This window comes from Cyprinodon tularosa, unplaced genomic scaffold, assembly GCF_016077235.1.
Source record: "Cyprinodon tularosa strain WSP-4 unplaced genomic scaffold, ASM1607723v1 ctg44, whole genome shotgun sequence".
Lineage (NCBI taxonomy): Eukaryota > Metazoa > Chordata > Actinopteri > Cyprinodontiformes > Cyprinodontidae > Cyprinodon > Cyprinodon tularosa.
The window spans coordinates 2,086,283-2,107,116 of NW_024039163.1; the positions used below are offsets into that span (position 1 = coordinate 2,086,283).

General features: G+C 36.8%; 1 protein-coding gene across 1 annotated transcript; it reads left to right on the forward strand.

The window, feature by feature from the left end:
* The first annotated feature begins 1,249 nt into the window (after window positions 1-1,249).
* Window positions 1,250-19,825, forward strand: slc17a8 (solute carrier family 17 member 8). Its single transcript, XM_038300000.1, has 12 exons — window positions 1,250-1,878; window positions 4,799-5,054; window positions 7,729-7,847; window positions 9,929-10,043; window positions 12,779-12,866; window positions 13,487-13,573; window positions 14,547-14,689; window positions 14,763-14,912; window positions 16,740-16,872; window positions 17,100-17,210; window positions 17,726-17,853; window positions 18,428-19,825. The coding sequence occupies exons 1-12, from the start codon at window positions 1,781-1,783 to the stop codon at window positions 18,755-18,757; spliced, it is 1,758 nt and encodes a 585-aa protein (XP_038155928.1). The 5' UTR covers window positions 1,250-1,780; the 3' UTR covers window positions 18,758-19,825.
* Window positions 19,826-20,834: the final 1,009 nt, after the last annotated feature.

Genomic DNA, 20,834 nt, shown 5'->3' on the forward strand with positions numbered 1-20,834 from the left:
GCACTCAGATTCCAATTCTGTTGCCATAATGCTGAGCACTACAGGGGGAAAAAAAGTATCTTACAGTCTATTTCAGAGAAGGGGGGCCAATGTAAAGCTTCTAGCACCAAGGTGATGTGCTCCACTTTCTTAGTTTTAGTGAGGATGCAGGCAGCAGCATTCTGGATCAGCTACAGTTCTCTGAATTTAGGCAGACCTGTGAAGACACCATTGTAATAATCATTTCTACTAAAGATGGCTGCATGGATGAGTTCTTTTTAGATCCTACGGAGACATTAGCCCTTTAATCCTGAAGCAAAATAAATATTCCTGATAGCAATAAATAAAGTAAATCAATCAATCAAGACAAACAAAATGTACATTAGTTTCTTTTTATATTCCTCCTTGTCAGGAGGAGAATTTACTGTAAAGTCAGCTAAGCTGACAAAGCTTTTTAATTGCTGGGAGATTTTACTTTTACAATGCCAACTGTAGCACCAAGATGTCATAAAATACAGAAATTTTAGTGTTTAGTGTTTCTTTTTCCAAATCAGATACGTTGATACTTAAATCGCTTTTTCCTAATTGTGCCACTAGATGGCAGACACAGTCTTTGGCTCATCAAACTTTTTTCCTTTAACACAAACAATGATCTAGTTTTCAAACTTGAATTGTGGTAGTCAGACACCCTAAATGGGTCTTATATAATGCCTTTTGGATTATTTAATTGTTTTTTAAAGATATTTCACAAGATGTGTTTGTGTAAAACCCTCAGATTGGCTTTAAAAAAACACATGAAAATGTCTTCGGTTCTTGCCCTTTTTTAGCAAAAATAAATACATAATCAGAACATCACAACTTTTCTAACTTAGAGCACATAATCCTGTTTGTGGATTTTATTCTAAAATATAATTTGTAATGTTTTAGAGTAATTTTATGGAATGATCTGCTATTAAAAATATTCTTCATAAAGGGAAAAATGTCTGTTTCATTTCTATCAGGTTCAGATGTCTTTGTATTATTTGTATTCTCAGCTTCAAGCAAAATGCAATGGACCCCATCATTTCTTTATAAACAGGAAATAATAAAAGCTTAAAATATCAAAAACTTAAGAGGGGTTGTCATGGGTTTCTGTAAGCTGTGCCTCACCCACCCATTTTACTTCACACAAGTCCTCCTATTCCTGTCTCTCCTTTGCATATTAGGCTTATGCATATTTTATTTATTTTTCTTTGTGGCAGCTATCAAATAAATCAAGCTGGATGGACTGGGTGGAGCTGATGAAGTGGATGATGTGTGAAAGCGAGGGGCTGGCTTTGGGGATAACTAGTTACACATTCCCCCTCCTCTACAGCAATGAATGAGTTATGAGATGAGAGGAGATCAGAACGATTTACTCTCTTCAACCACATAGATGAACAGGACAGAGATGCCTCACGACTAAAATCTGGATTCAATGCTTCTAGTTTGCATCTTCTTAAATTAACTCATCAATGGATCTTCTAAGGACTCATAAAATTCTGATTGTTTGGCTTTTAGGACACTGAGGTACATGTTACTGAGGTAACGGCACGCTCATCCCATTTCCTCTTCTGCACAGGTCCAAAAGTTTGCAAAGACTTTTTTCACCACTGTGGGACCATTAGCACTACAGGTGTCAATCCCAAGTAGTACGAATGGAAGGACGATAACAAACAAATCTAGTGGATACTTCCTTCCCTGTCATAATAAGAAGGTTTCAGGAATTAGGATTCTGTTTTGGGAATTAACAAAAAAAGGAAAGAAAAAAAAACAGAAAAAAATGCCTTTTAATTTTACAGGTTTAAAAAAGCAGGTGGTAAATCCTGGGAAGGAGGAGGTGAAGAACACCGTGGGAGACTCTTTAGGAAAGCTGCAGAGGTAAGAGAGTTCATTTGAATAAAAAACTGTAGAAATGAATGTATGAGTATGAGGGGTAAATTCTGATGGTGGAGAAATAGGCTGTCAGGTGACATGCTCTGCTGGGGATAAATAAATGTTTGATTGTTTTTCCAATTATGTGAATGATGTAATCACAGGGTTTATTTTAAGATTGTTGTACATATTTTAGGTGTAAATATTTTAACAGAAGGATGTGCGTAAGCAATGGTGAGGTTATATATTTAGAAATCTGTTGTGTTTAGAGGATTGTACAGACCAGATAGCAAAGTTGAAATGACAAAAAAAATGAACAGAATTATAAATATATAAATTATTATATATATATATATATATATATATATATATATATATATATATATATATATATATATATATATATATATATATACAGTGGTGTGAAAAAATGTTTGCCCCCTTCCTCATTTCCTGTTTTTTTGCACGTTTGTCACACTTAAGTGTTTCGGAACATCAAACCAATTTAAACAATAGTCAAGAACAACACAAGTAAACACAAAATGCAATTTGTAAATGAAGGTGTTTATTATTAAAGGAGAAAAAAATCCAAACCATCATGGCCCTGTGTGAAAAAGTGATTGCCCCCTAAACCTAATAACTGGTTGGGCCACCCTTAGCAGCAACAACTGCAACCAAGCGTTTGCGATAACTTGCAATGAGTCTTTTACAGCGTTCTGGAGGAATTTTGGCCCACTCATCTTTGCAGAATTGTTCTAATTCAGTTACATTAGAGGGTTTTCGAGCATGAACGGCCTTTTTAAGGTCATACCACAACATCTCAATAGGATTCAAGTCAGGACTTTGGCTAGGCCACTCCAAAGTCTTTATTTTGTTTTTCTTCAGCCATTCAGTGGTGGACTTGCTGGTGTGTTTAGGATCATTGTCCTGCTGCAGAACCCAAGTTCGTTTCAGCTTGAGTTCACAAACAGATGGTCGGACATTCTCCTTCAGGATCTTTTGGTAGACAGCAGAATTCATAGTTCCATTTATCACAGCTAGTCTTCCAGGTCCTGACGCAGCAAAACAGCCCCAGACCATCACGCTTCCACCACCATATTTTACTGTTGGTATAGTGTTCTTTTTCTGAAATGCAGTGTTCCTTTTGCGCCAGATGTAATGGGACACACACCTTCCAAAGAGTTCCACTTTTGTCTCATCAGTCCACAGAATGTTTTCCCAAAAGTCTTGGGGATCATCAAGATGTGTTTTGGAAAAATTGAGACGAGCTTTAATGTTCTTTTTGCTCAGCAGTGGTTTTCTTCTTGGAACTCTGCCATGCAGGCCATTTTTGCCCAGTCTTTTTCTGATGGTGGAAGCATGAACACTGACCTTAACTGAGGCAAGTGAGGCCTGCAGTTCTTTGGATGTTGTTGTGGGGTCTTTTGTGACCTCTTGGATGAGTCGTCGCTGCGCTCTTGGGGTAATTTTGGGCGGCCGGCCACTCCTGGGAAGGTTCACCACTGTTCCATGGCGTCGCCATTTTTGGATAATGGCTCTCACTGTGGTTCGCTGGATTCCCAAAGCTTTGGAAATGGCTTTATAACCTTTTCCAGACTGATAGATGTTAATTACTTTCTTCCTCAATTGCTCCTGAATTTCTTTGGATCTCGGCATGATGGGTAGCTTTTATGGATCTTTTGGTGGACTTTACTGTGTCAGGCAGCTCCTATTTAAGTGATTTCTTGATTAAAAATAGGTGTGGCAATAATCAGGCCTGGGTGTGGCTAGAGAAATTGAACTCAGGTGTTAAAAACCACAGTTATAGTATATTTTAACAAGGGGGCAATCACTTTTTCACACAGGGCCATGATGGTTTGGATTTTTTTTCTCCTTTAATAATAAACACCTTCATTTACAAATTGCATTTTGTGTTTACTTGTGTTTTCCTTGACTATTGTTTAAATTGGTTTGATGTTCCGAAACACTTAAGTGTGACAAACACGCAAAAAAACAGGAAATGAGGAAGGGGGCAAACACTTTTTCACACCACTGTATATATATATATATATATATATATATATATATATATATATATATATATATATATATATATATATATATATATATATATACATCCATGTCTATTTATGTATATATATATATATATATAATTAAAACGTGAAGGCATAAATACCTTTATTTATTCAACTGGAAATTTTGTCTGTTTTATTAATTACATTTATGTTAAACTAAAAAAAGGATAGGTATGCTGTATGTTTTCTTAAACTATTGATGGTGGAAATTGCCTGAAATAAATTCACTCAATCAATCAATTAATCAAATAGTAGTTGTAGTATTAAATTGTTTTTCTTTTTGTATATAATAATAGTAATATTTGTAGAAATATTAATATTTACATAATTCACTCACTATGATTATTAATAATGGGATGACTATTGTATCATCAATTTGATATGCTAAAAACCCATTTTTGGAACCCCTGGTGAAAATTAAGTCCACATTTTCTTTAATACTGTAATTCCCCTATTTTTTTGTTGTAAAAATCAGATCCTGGACCAGAAATTAAATGTTTGAGAACAGGGCAAATATTTTCAGTATTACAAATAAATTTATATTTCTGTCCATTAAGGCTTTTTCTTTCATTTCTTTTTTTCCCTAAATTGGTGTCAGATGTTGCTAGTTAATATCTCAGTATTTATGGATGTCCTTTGCTGTCATTTGCGAACAGAGAGGTTGATTAAGTGGTAGATTACATGAGAAGAATGATCTGATGACAGCAGATCGCTGATCTTTATCTTACACCTACACCACTCTTTGTCTGCTGCTTTTTGTTAACATACTTTGATACGACACAAAAAATAACAATAGTGTGACAGAAAAATGCAATAAGCTGAATACCTAAGTTTAATTGTTTTCTCTGTAGGAAAATAGATGGTAGTAATGTAGAGGAAGAGGAGAATTTGGAACTGACGGAGGATGGCCGGCCCGTGGCGTCAGCAGTCCTTCCTGCCCCTTTGCTAGACTGCAGCTGTGGGGGTTTGCCAAAGCGTTACATTATCGCTATCCTGAGCGGTCTGGGATTCTGCATCTCCTTTGGCATCCGATGCAACCTGGGTGTGGCTATTGTTGAGATGGTGAACAACAACACCGTCTATATCAATGGGACCCCAGTGATTCAGGTAGATTGGGGCCTCAGACAAGAAACATTTTCATTATTACATTTATTTTCTGTTTTTGACTTCAAATAATATAAGACATGCATGTCTTAGTCAATTATATTATGAAAAATTTTATTTTCATGTCCATTTACTTTCATATGTACAACCACAGCGAGTAAGGTCAGGGTAACTTAAATTAACATGTCAATAAATAGATTTAAAGAAATGATTTGTGTTTGGCAACCTAGAGGAGGCTGTCCTTCTGCTGCCTCCAAACCCATTCAAAAAGCAAGATTGCAGAAATGCTTCTGAAGTGGAATAAAATGCTGAGTTGTTCTGCAAAAAGCACGTTCCTTAGCCTCCCTACTCTGATCATCAGTCTGGGTGATCCAACTCCCCATTTACAACATGCAAAAACAAGTACATGACCTTCATCTTTGCCTCATCTTTGTTAGAAGAGGGAAATCTTAAAAGTGGTGAAATGTCTTCATAGTATCGGTTCAATTTGCAGGTTTTCTAAGCCATAACATGGCTTTTGTTTGTGCCACTCTATAAGTCCGGAACTCAAACCCTACACCAGGTTTATTTTGAATTGAGAAAGCTTCCTGGATGGGAAGTGAAACGTCTTCAAACTTGAAAAACAAATTCCAGTGTTTTTTTTGTTTGTTTTTTTGTTTTACTTTTTTAACTGAGTTGGAATGACTATGCCTTGGATGACTGAGAATCTTTACCAGCATCTTCATAGTATCATTTCACTTTTGGACTCTTAAACTCTTGAACTCTTAAAGTAAGATTTTGGAGCATTCAGCAACTGTCCTGTCCTTTTAGGTAATGGCTTAGCACAATATTGGATGTCCTGAATACACCTCTATGCTATGGTTATTTACTCACAAACTTCATTAATAACACAAATCTTTACAGTACTGATAAATATGTAGTTATTCTACTTTATCACCCTTTTTCTACTTCTGTCCTTCCATTGAATTTAATGTATGCTGATGACGCCATAGTTTATGTTCATTATGGTAATATCTCGCAGGTGGCTGAGATTTTTACGAGCTCTAGGGTTTTAATGCCAGCCTTGTTTAAACACTCCTGTCTGTAGTTAAATACTAAAAAACAGCGGCAATGTTTATCACCCAGCAGCAACAGCAATCCTAACTGAGTCTCATTTGATTGCTTAAGGAGAAAGGCTGCAGGTTGTGTCGGAATATAAGTAACTGTGAATATTAAGAGATGAAAAATTATTTTGACATAAAAAAGGGCTTATAATTTGATCAAATATGACATCAGTAACTCAATTAGCATTCACCACCAAGTATCTTTAAAAACAGCAATAAAAACGTTCTATAAGTGGTTTTAGACATAAATATAAATGTTCTGAATAGTGTCACAGTCTTGGTTCTGTTATGTTTTCTTTTGACTTTTCAGTTTTACTTTGCCCCATGTTTTCTAGTTTAAGTGGTTTAATTCTTATTTTGTTGTGTTCTCTGGTTATTTTTTCAGGTTTTTATTTGTTGCCCTCTGCTGCCCTCTTGTGTTCTCCTTTTCCACTAGCTCATTTCTTGTCTGCTCTATTCACACCTGCTCCCAATCTGCTCGTTAGTCCTCTCTTTGTTTAGTCACAAAGTCATAAAGTCACTCCTTGTGCAGTTCTTCAGTGCTGGTTCCTCGTCTAACTTCCTCCAACTCCGTCTCTCTGTGTCTTACCTCGTCATGATTGTTTTCCCCTGATGCCCCGATTGTTTCTGGTTTGTTTAACTTTCTTCTTGTTGGATTTTTTTGGGGGATTTTTGGATTCCTGCCTCACTTGTTTGTTTACCTCACATTAAATCTACAAAAACTCACCTCTGCCTCCCTGCCTCTGCATTTGGGACCTCAAACCACAACCCAATCCTGGAAAATAGTAAAAAAAAAGATTTTTTATCATTACTGTCCAATACTCCAAAATCAAATGATTATTGATCTATAACATTACACGCCTGGCTAATTGGCATATAGACATAAATGTAATCAACATGCACTTATATATGTCTTATAAATGAATAAATACAGAAAACCTCAAAATGTTTCCATTATAATATAGCAGTATGAAGACAGTTTCTACAGAATGATCTTAAGTTGCTTAAAGGTTTTAAGAGCTCTTAGGCCAGTAATGATGTACAAACTAGAACTGCCATAACAGAACTTCTTGGGAAAAAAAACAATCTCGGTTTTATCAGCTTTAATTCCTAATCATCAAGATTAACTAAATGATTGAGATAATAATAACTGATATGCTAACTAATGAGATGCATCTATACATTTTAGTAACCCTGTTCAGTGAGTAAAACATTTAACTTCCACAAAATAAAAGTTAAAATAAAATCAAAATGTATTGGGAAATGCAAAGTGAAAACAGCATTAACTTTTCTCATGTGAATCAGGATGGAGGGCATCATTTTGCAGCTCACACAGAGTTATCTTAAACTTGCATAAATTTAACAGTGAACAGGAATATTATTGTTGTTGCTTTAGTCTTGATCTCAGTTTTAACACAAAAAAAGGCCGTTAACACACTTTGCTTTATCTTAAATATGTATTTGTAAATAAATTCAGATTAAATAGAAATCTGTAATATGGGAGGAATTCTGCCTTTTTTTTAACCATAACATAAAGATTTCTGTCTCATATTTCTTTTTTAATCTCTTTTCAGAAAGCTCAGTTTAACTGGGACCCAGAGACTGTGGGATTGATCCATGGATCCTTTTTCTGGGGCTATATCGTCACTCAGATTCCAGGCGGATTCATTTCCAACAAGCTTTCTGCCAACAGGTTGGGCGCTCTCAGTGACTCGTTATTTAGTGATGCTGGTTTTAGCTCTGAAAACTGCAGCTGTAGGAGAAGAAAGTATGCAAAAATAGTATTATTATAATTTTTAATAGGATGAGTTATTTATTTGAGCAGGGTTAAGCAGCATTAACTAAATAAGTTAGTGAGAGCTCATCTTCTGCTCAAGGACTTTAAAGGGTTAAAGCTGTTTGGTGTGTTGAGTCTTACTGATGGAGCAGATAGCAATCCTGTAATAAAGGCCTCACAGGAAAAAAGGACGCACCACTGACGGAGTTAATAATGAAAGATCCTGCTTCTGATTTCTTTCTGGAACAGCAGCCGCTGGAATATTACAAGTGTCATTTACACGCTGCTTTGGAGAAAAAAAGGCGGAAGGGGATTTGAGGTGTACAGAAGCACAGTGGTGGTAAAACAGAAACTCATGAGTTAAATTATCTAGTCAGTGAATGACAGGAGCGTTAGATATTTCAGGCTATAGGTTTGACTTGGACACTTTGACAGTCATACTGTAGATTCAGAGATGTGGTGCAATATTACTCCACAGCAGCTTCCAGACACCTCATAGCGTTTGTCAGGCTTTTGCCATCAGCACAAAGCATAGAGCAAAATAACAAACACATCTTAATGACATAGAAAGGCATCTTTAGTTACTTTAATGCTATTGTTTTATTTTCTTCTCAGGAATTTTATCTATAGTGTAAGTGTACATTACATATTTGTTTCATTTTAAATAAAGAAAGATTTTCTTCTGCCTATATTTGTTATTTTGCCATTATCTTCTTTATTTATGTAAAATGTTAAAACATCAGATTTTCACATAACTTTATATTTCGTCCTGTGTAACTCATCATAGCATCTGGTTTACCGCTCAAAATAATTTAGTAGTGCTCACTAGATAGTAGATAGATAGTATTCATTTAATAAAATACCTATTTTCTCTTACATGAGTAAGTTCTTGGGTGGCTACTTTTTACTTTTGCCCAGGTGAATTTAAGTTACCGTAAGACAGTGCCACTCAGACACTTTTTGAGTGCTATACCAGCTTCTGGTCTTTATCAAGAAAAAAGTAGCAGTTTACCTTTTTGGACTAAACAAAGAGAAATTTGAAGGGATACTTTTAGTGTTTTTTGTTTGGTGTTATGAATGTATGTCAACTTTCAACAAGTTGAATGACACCAGTGTCATTTTCAGAGGGGGTCTCTGTCTCTTATACCGACACTAAGCAATTTTGAGGAGGTCGGCAATAAACCTGCCACAAAAAAACAATTACAGATGTGCCGTGCTTTATGGTATATGTCACGTCTCACTTCCCCATTCCTTATTAACATGTAAGTCCCTTGTTCTTCTGGGGGACTTCAACGCTCACATGGGCAATCACAGTGAGTCCTGGCAAGGCGTGGTTGTTAGGAATGGCCCACCTGACCTTAACTCGAGTGGTGTTCTGTTGTTGGACTTCTGTGCTCACCATGGATTGTCCGGCTTGTCCAGAATGAATCCGGCTCTGTGGTACCGGAAAGTCAGGGTTAAACCTGAAGTTGTCTCGCTCACCCAGTAATCCTTCTGTATGGTACAGGCTTCTGCTTTGAAATAAAACTGCAACCAAATTTATTATGATAATACTTATGATCATGATATTTTTTTATGGATCATAATATTTACAGATGAAGTTTCATATATCTGTTTTTTTTTTTTTATATAATTTTCTGACACATGAAATAAGAATAAATTTAAGTGAATATTGGTATTATAAAGATAATGATTTGCTTTATTCTTTTTCTTGAAATAAAACAATACCCAATACCCTATTTTTTTTAAGGGGTTCCTCGAAAATGATGTTCCAAGAGGGGTCTTGACTTGAAAAGTTAGATCTACCACATTAAACTGGCCATTAATCCATTAGCTTAGTTCACAGTAGGGCTTAGCTGTTTAGCTTTAGTCTCCTATTGAATTCCACGGCTTTATGTTATTTGTAAGGCAGAGGTTCAGAAATTTGAATAACTTAAGCTGTTCAGGTGGAGTCTTGCTCCACAGATTTAATGTAAACTCTTGTATTTTTTTCACAGGGTATTTGGGGCTGCCATTTTTCTCACATCACTGCTGAACATGTTCATCCCATCAGCTGCGAGGGTGCATTATGGCTGTGTCCTGTTTGTACGCATCTTACAGGGGTTAGTAGAGGTAAGAAAAAAAAACACTCACTGAATAGATAAGGAAATTAGCGAATTGAGGTGCGTTCTAAGGGTTGGGATCCAAACAAAAGAGAATGAGATTTGTCAGTGTAACATTTTTTCACTCCTTGACAAGAATGTCCTGACAAGACAGTTGAACAGCTAGTTACAAAAAGCACAAGAGAATATCAATAACATCATTAAATTAATACAATCCACTGTCCTACAATCAATATCAACAGTGGCATATGGATTTTGTTTCTCCTAAATAATTTATAACACCCTTGAAGGAATAAATAGCGACCAGCTTGGAGATTAAACACAATTCGGCCAAATTCATGAGTTTTCTGAAGTGTTTTTCTTAAGCTGCTAGAGTGTGGTCAGATTTAGACTCCTAAATGACTGAGCTTTGGGACTATTTATTTATTTTAAAACTTTGACAAGATTTTTCAAATGTCTGAGAAGCCCAGGTTGCTTTAACAACATCCTTGAGCTCATCTAGATTCTTGTCCCCCCCTGATAAAGTCATGGGTTTTTATTTTGGCCACTTAGCGAGACATTTAAGCACACTGATACCATGTTCAGGGAACCATGTATTGGTACGTTTGGTAGTGTGGATGGGTAGCACTTCCTGCAAAAAACTACCTTCATAAAGCTTGCCAGTAGAGGGAAGCAAGAAGTGCTTCTTAGATGGTAGATGGCTGTGCTGACCTTCGACATAATAAAAACACAGTGAACCAACATCAGATGACTGTCCAACAGCAAATAACAGATTACCCAGCCTTCTTGGAGTTTCTAAATGTCCTGGAAGGGGTGCCAACTAGGGCTTCTGTCTGTGGGGCTCCTGGAGATTTAAATGCCTGTGCTTGCAACAACTGTGAAGCCTGGAGATGTGTGATTGGGAAGAAAGACCTTCTTAAATTTAGCCACAGCAGTGTTTTCCTGTTTATGTTACATCATATCAGGTTACCTTGGGAACCTGACATCTGAAAAGGTCATGTACAGGACCAGATTTGGCTTCAAGGAACTGTTGCCTGAAGGTTATTGCTGTCTGTCTTTATGGTAAAAGGCACCAAGAGATGGTAGGATGGAACAGGAGATGTACAGGTTGGGATGTACATCTTTATGTCAGCCTGACACGGGGGGGAAGTGAATATATCTCTAGGTGACAGGCACTGGCTCACCAGGAGGACTGAAGCTTCTTTGTTTGCTTCAGCAAAAATACGGACAAGAACGGATTTTGAAGAATGTGTGTGGAGAGAGATGCTCAATTGCCATCAAGGAAGTAAAAAAAAAACTGTTCGGCAACTCAGAAATGGGAAAGATCGATTGTCCAGAGCTATAGAGGTAGATCTAAGGGCTCAGACTGATACTGGTGTGCTGTGGAGAAAGCATTTTAGGATCACCATGCAACCTTTAAAAAAGGTGAAGCCTAAAATGCCAGTGGAAAGCAATTCAGGAAACCTTCAGCAATATTGTATACGTATTGGTGTTTAGATCATAAGTGATAAAAGGACTGAATGAGAGATAGAAAGACAGATTGGGGTTTCATCTAAAGGAATGCCGACATCTTGAGGAATTAAACGGCTGAGCCTAAAAGCTAAGCTGTGAAGTTGTACGCCCACTTACAGTCACATCGCTCACATACAGTAAAGTTATAAGATATGCATTATGAACTGAACATTGAGATCCCAGTAAACAAAAAAGCCTAAATAAACTTCAGAGATTTAGAGATACGAAGAGCTAAATCACTGTAGGAGGCTTAAAGCAGAGCCTTTGTTTTCCACATCAAAATATTAGTTTTCAGGCAGTTTGCTCATTTTTAGAGGGGATCTTTTCCATTTCTATTGTTTATTAAAGTGAAAATCCCCAAGCAGTTACATTCTATTTGTCTTGTACTCAGAATTAGGACTTTTTGATTCCCATTTTGTAAACATCAGACAGATCCTTGAATTCCAGAACTGGAAATCTTTAATTTTATCCCACACTTTCATATCCATTATGTCGTTCTAATAAAGAGGTAACAACAACAACAATAAAAAATATTTCTGCAAGCATTTTCCCTGTGGTATCAGAAATACACCATACTAGGAAGCCAATTCTAATGGTTTTACATTTTACAGATACATTAGGTTTGCATTCTTTCCAGATCTTGATCTTTGCAGTTTCTGCTATAATCCAATTTGAGACATGCTCTCAGGTTATCATCTGTTGATATAAATACACCAATGGCTTAATAAGTGTTGAAGAAAGGGAATCTGGGCAATGAAAATTTCTGAGTAAGGCAGGCACATAAAAAAACATGTTTTATTCTTCATTTTGTATTTTATTTGACCCCTTATACAAACTGTTCATTGGTAATCATCAGGGAATCTATATGATCAAATTACCTGCTGCACTTGAAAAAATTATCTAGAAATAAGTAAAAATGTCTTAAATTAAGTGTATTTATCCTTAATTTGAGTAGGCAAATGAGATGAATGAACATTTTTACTCTTAAAATAAGATAATTAGATAACATGCATTTGAAATAAGACAATGCAATTGTGTTTTCTTATTTTGAATGTAAATTGTCTTTTTCCATTAGCAAAATGTGTCTTTTATCTCCTCAATCCAAGAACAAATGCATCAAATATTTCTACCTTCCCTAAAATGTCTGCCCTTTAAAGCCTGACTGCTTTGTATTCCAGGTTTCTCCTAGAGTCAGTCTTTGAGCTTTGTCATCCTGCACCTTGTACCTTTTAGGGGGTCACCTACCCAGCATGTCACGGGATGTGGTCCAAGTGGGCGCCACCTCTTGAACGTAGTCGACTGGCGACCACATCATTCTGCGGTGAGTCACGTCTCTCCAGTCTTTCACTGAACAAACAGCAGCTTTGTTACTGATCGACACATCTTTCAAAAAACCTCAAGTCTAAGGGAGGAAAGTAAGCAAAAAGACAAGAGCAAGCTTGCTTTGCTTTACAGATGCTGGTACCACGGCAACCCTTACATCAAAACCCTTTTGACACTGTCTGTTAATGAATGCAGCTCACCTGTGTAACCTAAAGGAGTGTATCTGTGCATTCAGCTAAATGAAGTCTCGCATTGCTTACTGTCCAAAAGCCCTTTCAGTGTTCTCTGCTCTATTGAAATCAGCGCTGCTCTTGAAGGTAGAAAACAGGATAAGTAATGGTGGGGCTAATGGCTCACTTTGGCAGTGTTTGCTCAATGACTCTAATGTATTTCTTTGATTTTTTTATAGTTGTAAAGGCCCATTTTAACTCCTAAGCGTTGATGTCATATAGAGAATGCTTTTGCCGATTTTTTTCCTAATTTAATCACATCGAAAGAAAAATAACTGAAAAAAAACTCTTTTATTATGACTTTTTAATATATATATGATATATAAATATTCTGATATATATATATATATGGGATTTAGTGACTGACAGTGATTTTTGATTTTACCAGGATCCTACGCTGGAGCAGTGATCGCTATGCCTTTAGCAGGAGTCCTGGTTCAGTACGTCGGCTGGCCATCAGTCTTCTATATCTACGGTGAGGCACAATAACAGAAAACCTAAAGTCACAACAATTAGCTTACAAATTAAAGTCATGGTAAAACTGAAAAAGTGTCTGTATAATTACTCTAATGCAACCAGACTTACAATTCATGCTCTGCAGATGCTCTACATCTGCATTGACTGGGGTTAAGCTATTTATGTAATAACAGTTGAAAAGAAATCTATTTCTTTAGCTGTGCAGAGCTCGTAAAAAATCCCCAAAAATGAATAAAAGACAGCAATTAATAAATCTTGGTTCTACCTTCTGTTTAATGTTTAAATACATATAGTTCATTTAGACCAATCTGTCAATTGCACATATAAAAGGATCCTATTTACAAAGCAAATCAAAGTTCAGTTTCATATGCTGAAAGTGCTCATCTGCACAGTCCAGCTCCTTTTTTCTGGCCCCTTTATCACTTCTATTTAGGTAATAAAGCCAAAGTCTATACCCGTCTCATTATCAGGGCAGTGCATTGTTTTGATGATAATTTTTACGACCTCATTAGCAAATACAAGAGGTCTGTTTAGTTGAAGGAAAACATATCAGGTTTAGTTTCATCGAAATTCCTTTCCATAATCTGTGTGTAACACCTTGATCCCTGCCAGTTGTCCTCTGTATGCTTTTGCACCGATGTTTTATCTAAAACGCTTCTAGCTCTGATTAAAATGATTAACAATCACATGAAATTCGTTCCTTGGTCAAAGTGTTTTAATAAAAATCCACTCTGATTTTACCGCGATACAATCTTATGATTTATTGATGTAAATTAGCATTTTCCTGTCCTACGACTGTGACTCATGCTGGGACTGTTTTTAATAACGGAAATTCACATCACAAGGGTCTGTGCCTGCTTTTATTAATTTGTCCTACACTCACACATTCACAGTTTTAGGAAGGGGCTTTGTGGCACATATGGCTACAGTAAATTTAAACGTGTTTTCTACTCTTTATTCGTCCTATGAAGGGGTATTTGGGATCCTGTGGTATATCCTATGGCTCCTGCTGGCCTATGGGAGTCCTGCTCAACATCCCACAATCACAGAGGAAGAGAGACTGTACATCGAGTCTGCAATCGGGGAAACAGTCAACCAGCTGAGTGTTACAGAGGTCTGCATATTTCACAAACTACAGGCTGCTTTCTCTTAAATACACACTAACACACTGGTCTGCCCTCCAACAGAAATTCAAGACTCCATGGCGTCGTTTTTTTACCTCCATGCCGGTCTATGCTATCATTGTGGCAAACTTCTGCCGCAGCTGGACCTTCTACCTGCTCCTTATCAGCCAGCCGGCGTACTTTGAGGAAGTGTTTGGCTTCCCCATCAGCAAGGTTAGCCTCATAGAGAAACTCTTCATCCCTCTGCAGTTTTGAGAGACAAAATGTTGCTTGACAATTAAATCAAAAAGATTTAAACCCTTTTTCAAGAAAGATATATGGGGAAAAAATTACCATAGTCCAGAAATATCTAACCTGCTGACCAGCAAGTTATAAGGGCACATCAATGCAAATCACATGTCGTTGGTCAGTTGAATGAAGTTTGTCAGAGATAAAGGACCTCAAAAGTGTGTTATGTTAACGTTTAAGTTCAATTAACTGCAAGAAATATGGTTGAGTCAGGAAAATTATTTTTAAAACTCAGAGAAAAATTAGAAGAAGGTTACAAAAAGATAGCTACGTACTTTGATACTCATAGAGATGCAGTAGAAATAGAAAGAGGAAGCTATCAACTGCAGTCATCCCTCCCAAGGGGACAGGTTGTCCAAATAACAAACAAACAAAAAAGAAGAATGACTTTAAATTGCCTAAATCAAGGCAACAGACAGGCAAGCTTCAGTTGCCACAGTAAGACGTGTAAAAGCCAAAGGTGTCTTTGCTTTAACGCAAAAGGAAAGTCAGCTCCAATTCACTCAACAGAGGTTCTGTTCGGTAAAATTATAAACAATATTCATATTGTATGGGTATGCTGATAGGATGACCTTTAAAACAAACATTAAAAAAAAAAGTCACACCAACAGCAAAGCATGATGGTGGCTCAGTGATGCTCCTGAATGCTCCATTTTCTTTTTTCATGGGTTCTGGAGGCTTGAAGTTAAATGCTCTTGGTAAGCACATGGAGAGCCTTCCAGTCCGATGCAAACTACTGACATGTTTGTTCCTCTCTCGGGTTTTTAAAGTCTATTGTTTGGTTTAACTAACTGCTTTACCAAGAAAGAAGGAGCAGATGGAAGTTTCTGCTTTGAAACATCTATCCACTACTTCTATCTGACAGATTCATACAAATTCATAATACAGATTCACTAAAAATAAAGCATTTGACACAACTACTAAATTCTGACCCAGAGTCTGCTGAGAATCTCTTGATTGCAACATGATCCTGTTATTTAAAAAGCAATCAGTAGGGAACTTTAAAAAACTATTATCTGGATTTTTTTAATAACTAAAAAAGGTAAAAATCCTTCACACTAAAAATAACAATTTGGCCTAAAAAATTTAGTTTTATGCCTTGGGAAAGAATCAGAAAGGCCTTTTCCCCGACTGAATTTGCAAACTGTAATCTGTCTTTGTCTCTGAGTTACCTTTTAGCCCATGTTGCCACTGTTATTTTACAATATGTGCTGTAAAAGATGGAATTCTATTTGTTGATCACATTTTATGTCTTAATTATTTCGCTTTTATTTGTGTCGTAAATAATTGTGAATGATCCTAATCAGCTGTTAGATGTTTGTATGTTTTTTTTTTTATCATCTGATGCTGCCTTTATTTTGACAAATGTTCCTGGTGTTTATGAACTGGTTCTTTTTTAGAATGAAGGAATGTATTGAATAGAATAGAATAGAATTCAACTTTATTGTCATTACACTGTCACAAGTACAAAGCAATGAAATGCAGTTTGCATCTATCCAGAAGCAATATGCAGGATATCAATATTTATTCAAATGTGTACAGAAACTATGTTCATATATAGATGTATATACATATACATATATAGATGTATAGATGACAAGTAATAGCAGATAAAATGCATCAGTCTGAGCCCAAAGTATTGTCAAACCCTGAAAAATAAATAGCTTATTAGTTTTTAGATATTTTTAATCTATTAACATCACATTCTACCAACCTGCATATTAGTTATTTCATGTGTTTTAACCCTTGCAGGTGGGGATCCTGTCTGCTGTCCCCCACATGGTGATGACGATTATCGTCCCGATCGGTGGACAGCTTGCAGATTTCCTACGGAGTAAAAAAATTATGTCAACAACAAATGTGAGGAAACTCATGAACTGTGGAGGTAGGCTAGTGTTACCATTTCTCAGGTTGCTTTAGAAAACAGTGAAGATCGTATAAAAATTCAACGAATGCACAGAAAAGTTCTCATTTTGATTTATAACTGTGAGGAGTAGCTTTGAAGAATTCCTTCTAAATAATCATAGAATACGTCAGAAATTATTTCTTATAGTTACTGTTAAGTTTGAAACTTTGTTAATGCATTACTCTAATTTTTGTATTTCATCTCAGGGTTTGGAATGGAGGCCACTCTTCTGTTAGTGGTCGGTTTTTCTCACACTCGAGGAGTCGCCATTTCCTTCCTTGTGTTGGCGGTGGGCTTCAGTGGATTTGCCATTTCAGGTTTAGAGACTTCAAACTTGACTATATAAAAACAAAAATTTGAAAGGGTTGAAAATGCACAAGTGATGCAGGATTTTGTTGAAAAGATTATTTCTGATGTATTGAACAATTATTTTCTAGTATTTAAGATGAAGTTTCACTTTATGGGACACAAAACAGTTGGTCGTGATCAGCTACTGCTAAATAATGATAGTTTCTTCAATAACTACCTGGTTGGTTGCTTCACTACATGAAGCTAACAAATTAATAGCCAAGCAATGTTTTTTTTACTCAGGAAAGATGACAGCTGTACAAAAATATAAATTTGCTAATGTCTTTCTATAATCCAACTGTGACCTCACTAGTGCAGAGTTTAATTCTTCTTTTTGCAGCTTCTTGTAAAGTGTTGCCCATTTATGTCACTTTTACTGTACTGTAGCCTGTTTGCTTTGACACCAAAACATGCAAATGTGTCTGTGAATCTAAGCAGTGTTAACATTTGATTAATCTACGCTATGTGCACACTGTGCTTTCAGGTTTTAATGTCAATCATTTGGATATTGCTCCTCGCTATGCCAGTATTCTGATGGGTATTTCCAATGGAGTCGGGACGTTATCTGGCATGGTGTGCCCCCTAATCGTAGGAGCCTTGACTAAACACAAGGTAAGAAAACTTTTAGATAAACAGTTCTGTAAAAAGTATTCTCTCCCTTACAGACTTCTTCTTAGACAGACTTAGACAAACTTTGTTTAAAATGATTTGAAATTTAAAATTATTTAAAATTATTTTTAAAATTGTTATTATTTATAATATAATAAAATCAGCATCCCTTTATTAGAGGAAAATGGTATTCTAATATGTACATCCAAAACAGGCAGTAGATTTAGAAAATGAAAAAAGTCCACTTTAAAACATTTAGTTGTGTAGTAGATTTAATACATTATTCAGTTATTAAATTCAGACATTAAATGGCAACTCTTTTTGTTTTGAGATTGTTTCAAATAAATACACATGATTTAGACAATATTTGGAACTAATTCTTCTGTTGGAGCCTATAATAATCTGTTTTCCAAAATATTGACAAGATATCGATGCCTTTGGTACTTTTGTAATAGTTACATGAAGTGTTTCAGTAATATTGCACACAGGACCTCACTCCCACTACCCCCCCAAAAGTTTAACCTCAATGTTTCATCACTGAAGGATCATTAAACTTGCCTTCTCCATTCTCCCACAGACTCGCTTGGAGTGGCAGAATGTCTTTGTCATCGCTGCCATGGTGCATTACACAGGAGTCATCTTCTATGCTATCTTTGCATCAGGGGAGCAGCAGGACTGGGCCAACCCTGAGAGCCTGAGCGAGGATAAATGTGGCATCATCGATGAGGACGAGCTGGCTGAGGAGTCAGAGTTAACCAATGACTGTGCCTTGGCTTCCAAAAAGAGCTACGGGACAACGGACAATTCGTATGGTCAGAAGCAGGGCTGGAAAAAGCAGAGAGGGGTAACGATGAAGGGCGAGGAAGAACACTTTAGTAATGGAGATTACCAGGATGGATACCAGTGAGACAACACATTGATTGAATTTAAAGGATTCCCAGAACACTTTGATAAACTCAGATTTTACTTTCTGGATACAACAGAAGCTGCAGCATCATCAGCATCTCAAGGAAACCCTTTTCAGCTTTGTCCGAAGAATCTAGAATATTGTGCAAAAGTTTCAAACCATCTTTAATTCTGCATATTTTGTTTCCAGGGAGCCAGGTGTTCTTGTAATTTTCTATTCTGCCCAAACTCAACACACGTAATAAATACTCCTATGAGCAGTTATACTTCATACAGAAGCTCATAAACTGCTCCTAACATGCATGTTTAACATGTTACATGCGCAGATAGAGTCCCACAGGATCCCAATATATCACATTACATGAGTGCTTGTTCCTTGTCTATGCATGTGTGGTTTAATTTCCTCGCACGCCCAGCCTCTCTCCTTCTCACGTGTGGACCTGTTTCTCTTCACTCATGTCAACTTCTGACATGCTTTGAACTTTGAACGACTTTGAAGGCATTACACTGCAATATAAGTCAATTTAAATAAGTAATTTTTTCTTATAATAAGTGCATTTTTTCTTGAATTGAGGAGGTAATTGAGGCAGTTTGCCAATGGAACAAGACAATTTACATTTAAAATAGTAAAAAATATTATATTTGGCTACTTTTCATGAAATCCCACACCTTGAATTGTGATGGAACTTTTTTTTCTAGATGTCTTATAACCCTTTTTAATGGACACCCTTCAGCCAGTCAGTATCCAGTATTTAAACCGACCATGTTATATATAATAAAGACTTTGCTTACCAACTTCTAACTCTTGAAGAGAAGCAGTCAGACTGAAGTAGCTTTACTAGTAGGAAGAAAAATACAACTTCAAAAGTAGCCAATCAGAGCCGGGTTGCTTTTACCGGTGAGTAATGCGTTCAAAGTGAGAAAAGTTGACAGGAAACAGGTCTACACACCAGGATGAGGGAGGCTGTCCTCATGTGAATATCAAACCACACCTGTACAGAGGCTGCATGTGTGTGAAAATCACAGCACACGCGCACAGAGAAGGATTTACCCTTCTCTGTGGAACCTGTGGTACACCTTGGAGCGGGGGGGGGGGGGGGGGGGGGGGGGGGGTAGCAGGGGCGGCAGCGGGGGATCTCTGTTCCCATGCATAGGCCTAGGTAATCCTACAATAACATGATATTAACAGTTGATATATTAAAAATGCTTTTCAGTAAAAGTCAACAGCAATAACTCCAATAACAAATGATCATTTTATTCAAAATGTATTTATTAAAAATGCTTAACAATTCCTGTAATGAATGAATAGCACAATGAAAGAAATAATGTCTCATCTAAACATCCCTCACTTAACAATAAAAGTTAACAATAACTCTCAACTCCCAATATGATGATACTGAGCCTCAGCAATGAACGAAATAATGTTTGTTCTGTAGGTTATTGGAAAAAATAAACAAATGAGCTAATTAACAAAAAATACCTCTTTTGTAGCAAAAATAACTCAAAATGTAACAAAAACGAACAAACATATCAATAGAATATCTTGACTTTCGGAGTTCAGGTGGCTTTTCAGATCCCTTGCACCTCCATTGGACACCAAGACATATGTGCCTGCTTTGCACACTGTGCACAAGGCCTCCCATTTGTCTCGACCCGGTCTGAAAGCGGGGAAACTCTTTTGTAAATCGTCGGTAAACATACATTTGTGCCTTTGCATGTTGTTGGCGTACTGACAGCCACGCTATCTATATTCTGATTAAGAACAGGGCTGCCCGCACTGGCGCGGCTCAGGGGTGACGTCACACGCAGCGTCGTCGCAGTGCCCTAGCGTCTGTAAATTTAATGGTCCAATGAAGGTAATTTAAAAAAAACAGGACATTTCCTCACTTTCTAAAAAAAAAACCGGGACGCCCGGGACAGGACATGAAATACGAACATGTCCTGGGAAATACGGACGTTTGGTCACCCTATTTAAACATGTAACATGCTAAGCATGCACGTAATGAAGAGTTAATAAGCATCTGTATGAGGTAAAACTGCTTGAAGGAGTATTTATAGCATGTGTGGACTTTTGGCAC

Coding starts and splice junctions, on each gene's coding strand:
- slc17a8 (XM_038300000.1), top strand. CDS start 1,781: ATGCCTTTTAATTTTACAGGTTTAAAAAAGCAGGTGGTAAATCCTGGG. Junction 1,879..4,798: donor TCTTTAGGAAAGCTGCAGAG/GTAAGAGAGTTC, acceptor TTTTCTCTGTAG/GAAAATAGATGGTAGTAATG. Junction 14,913..16,739: donor TTGGCTTCCCCATCAGCAAG/GTTAGCCTCATA, acceptor TAACCCTTGCAG/GTGGGGATCCTGTCTGCTGT.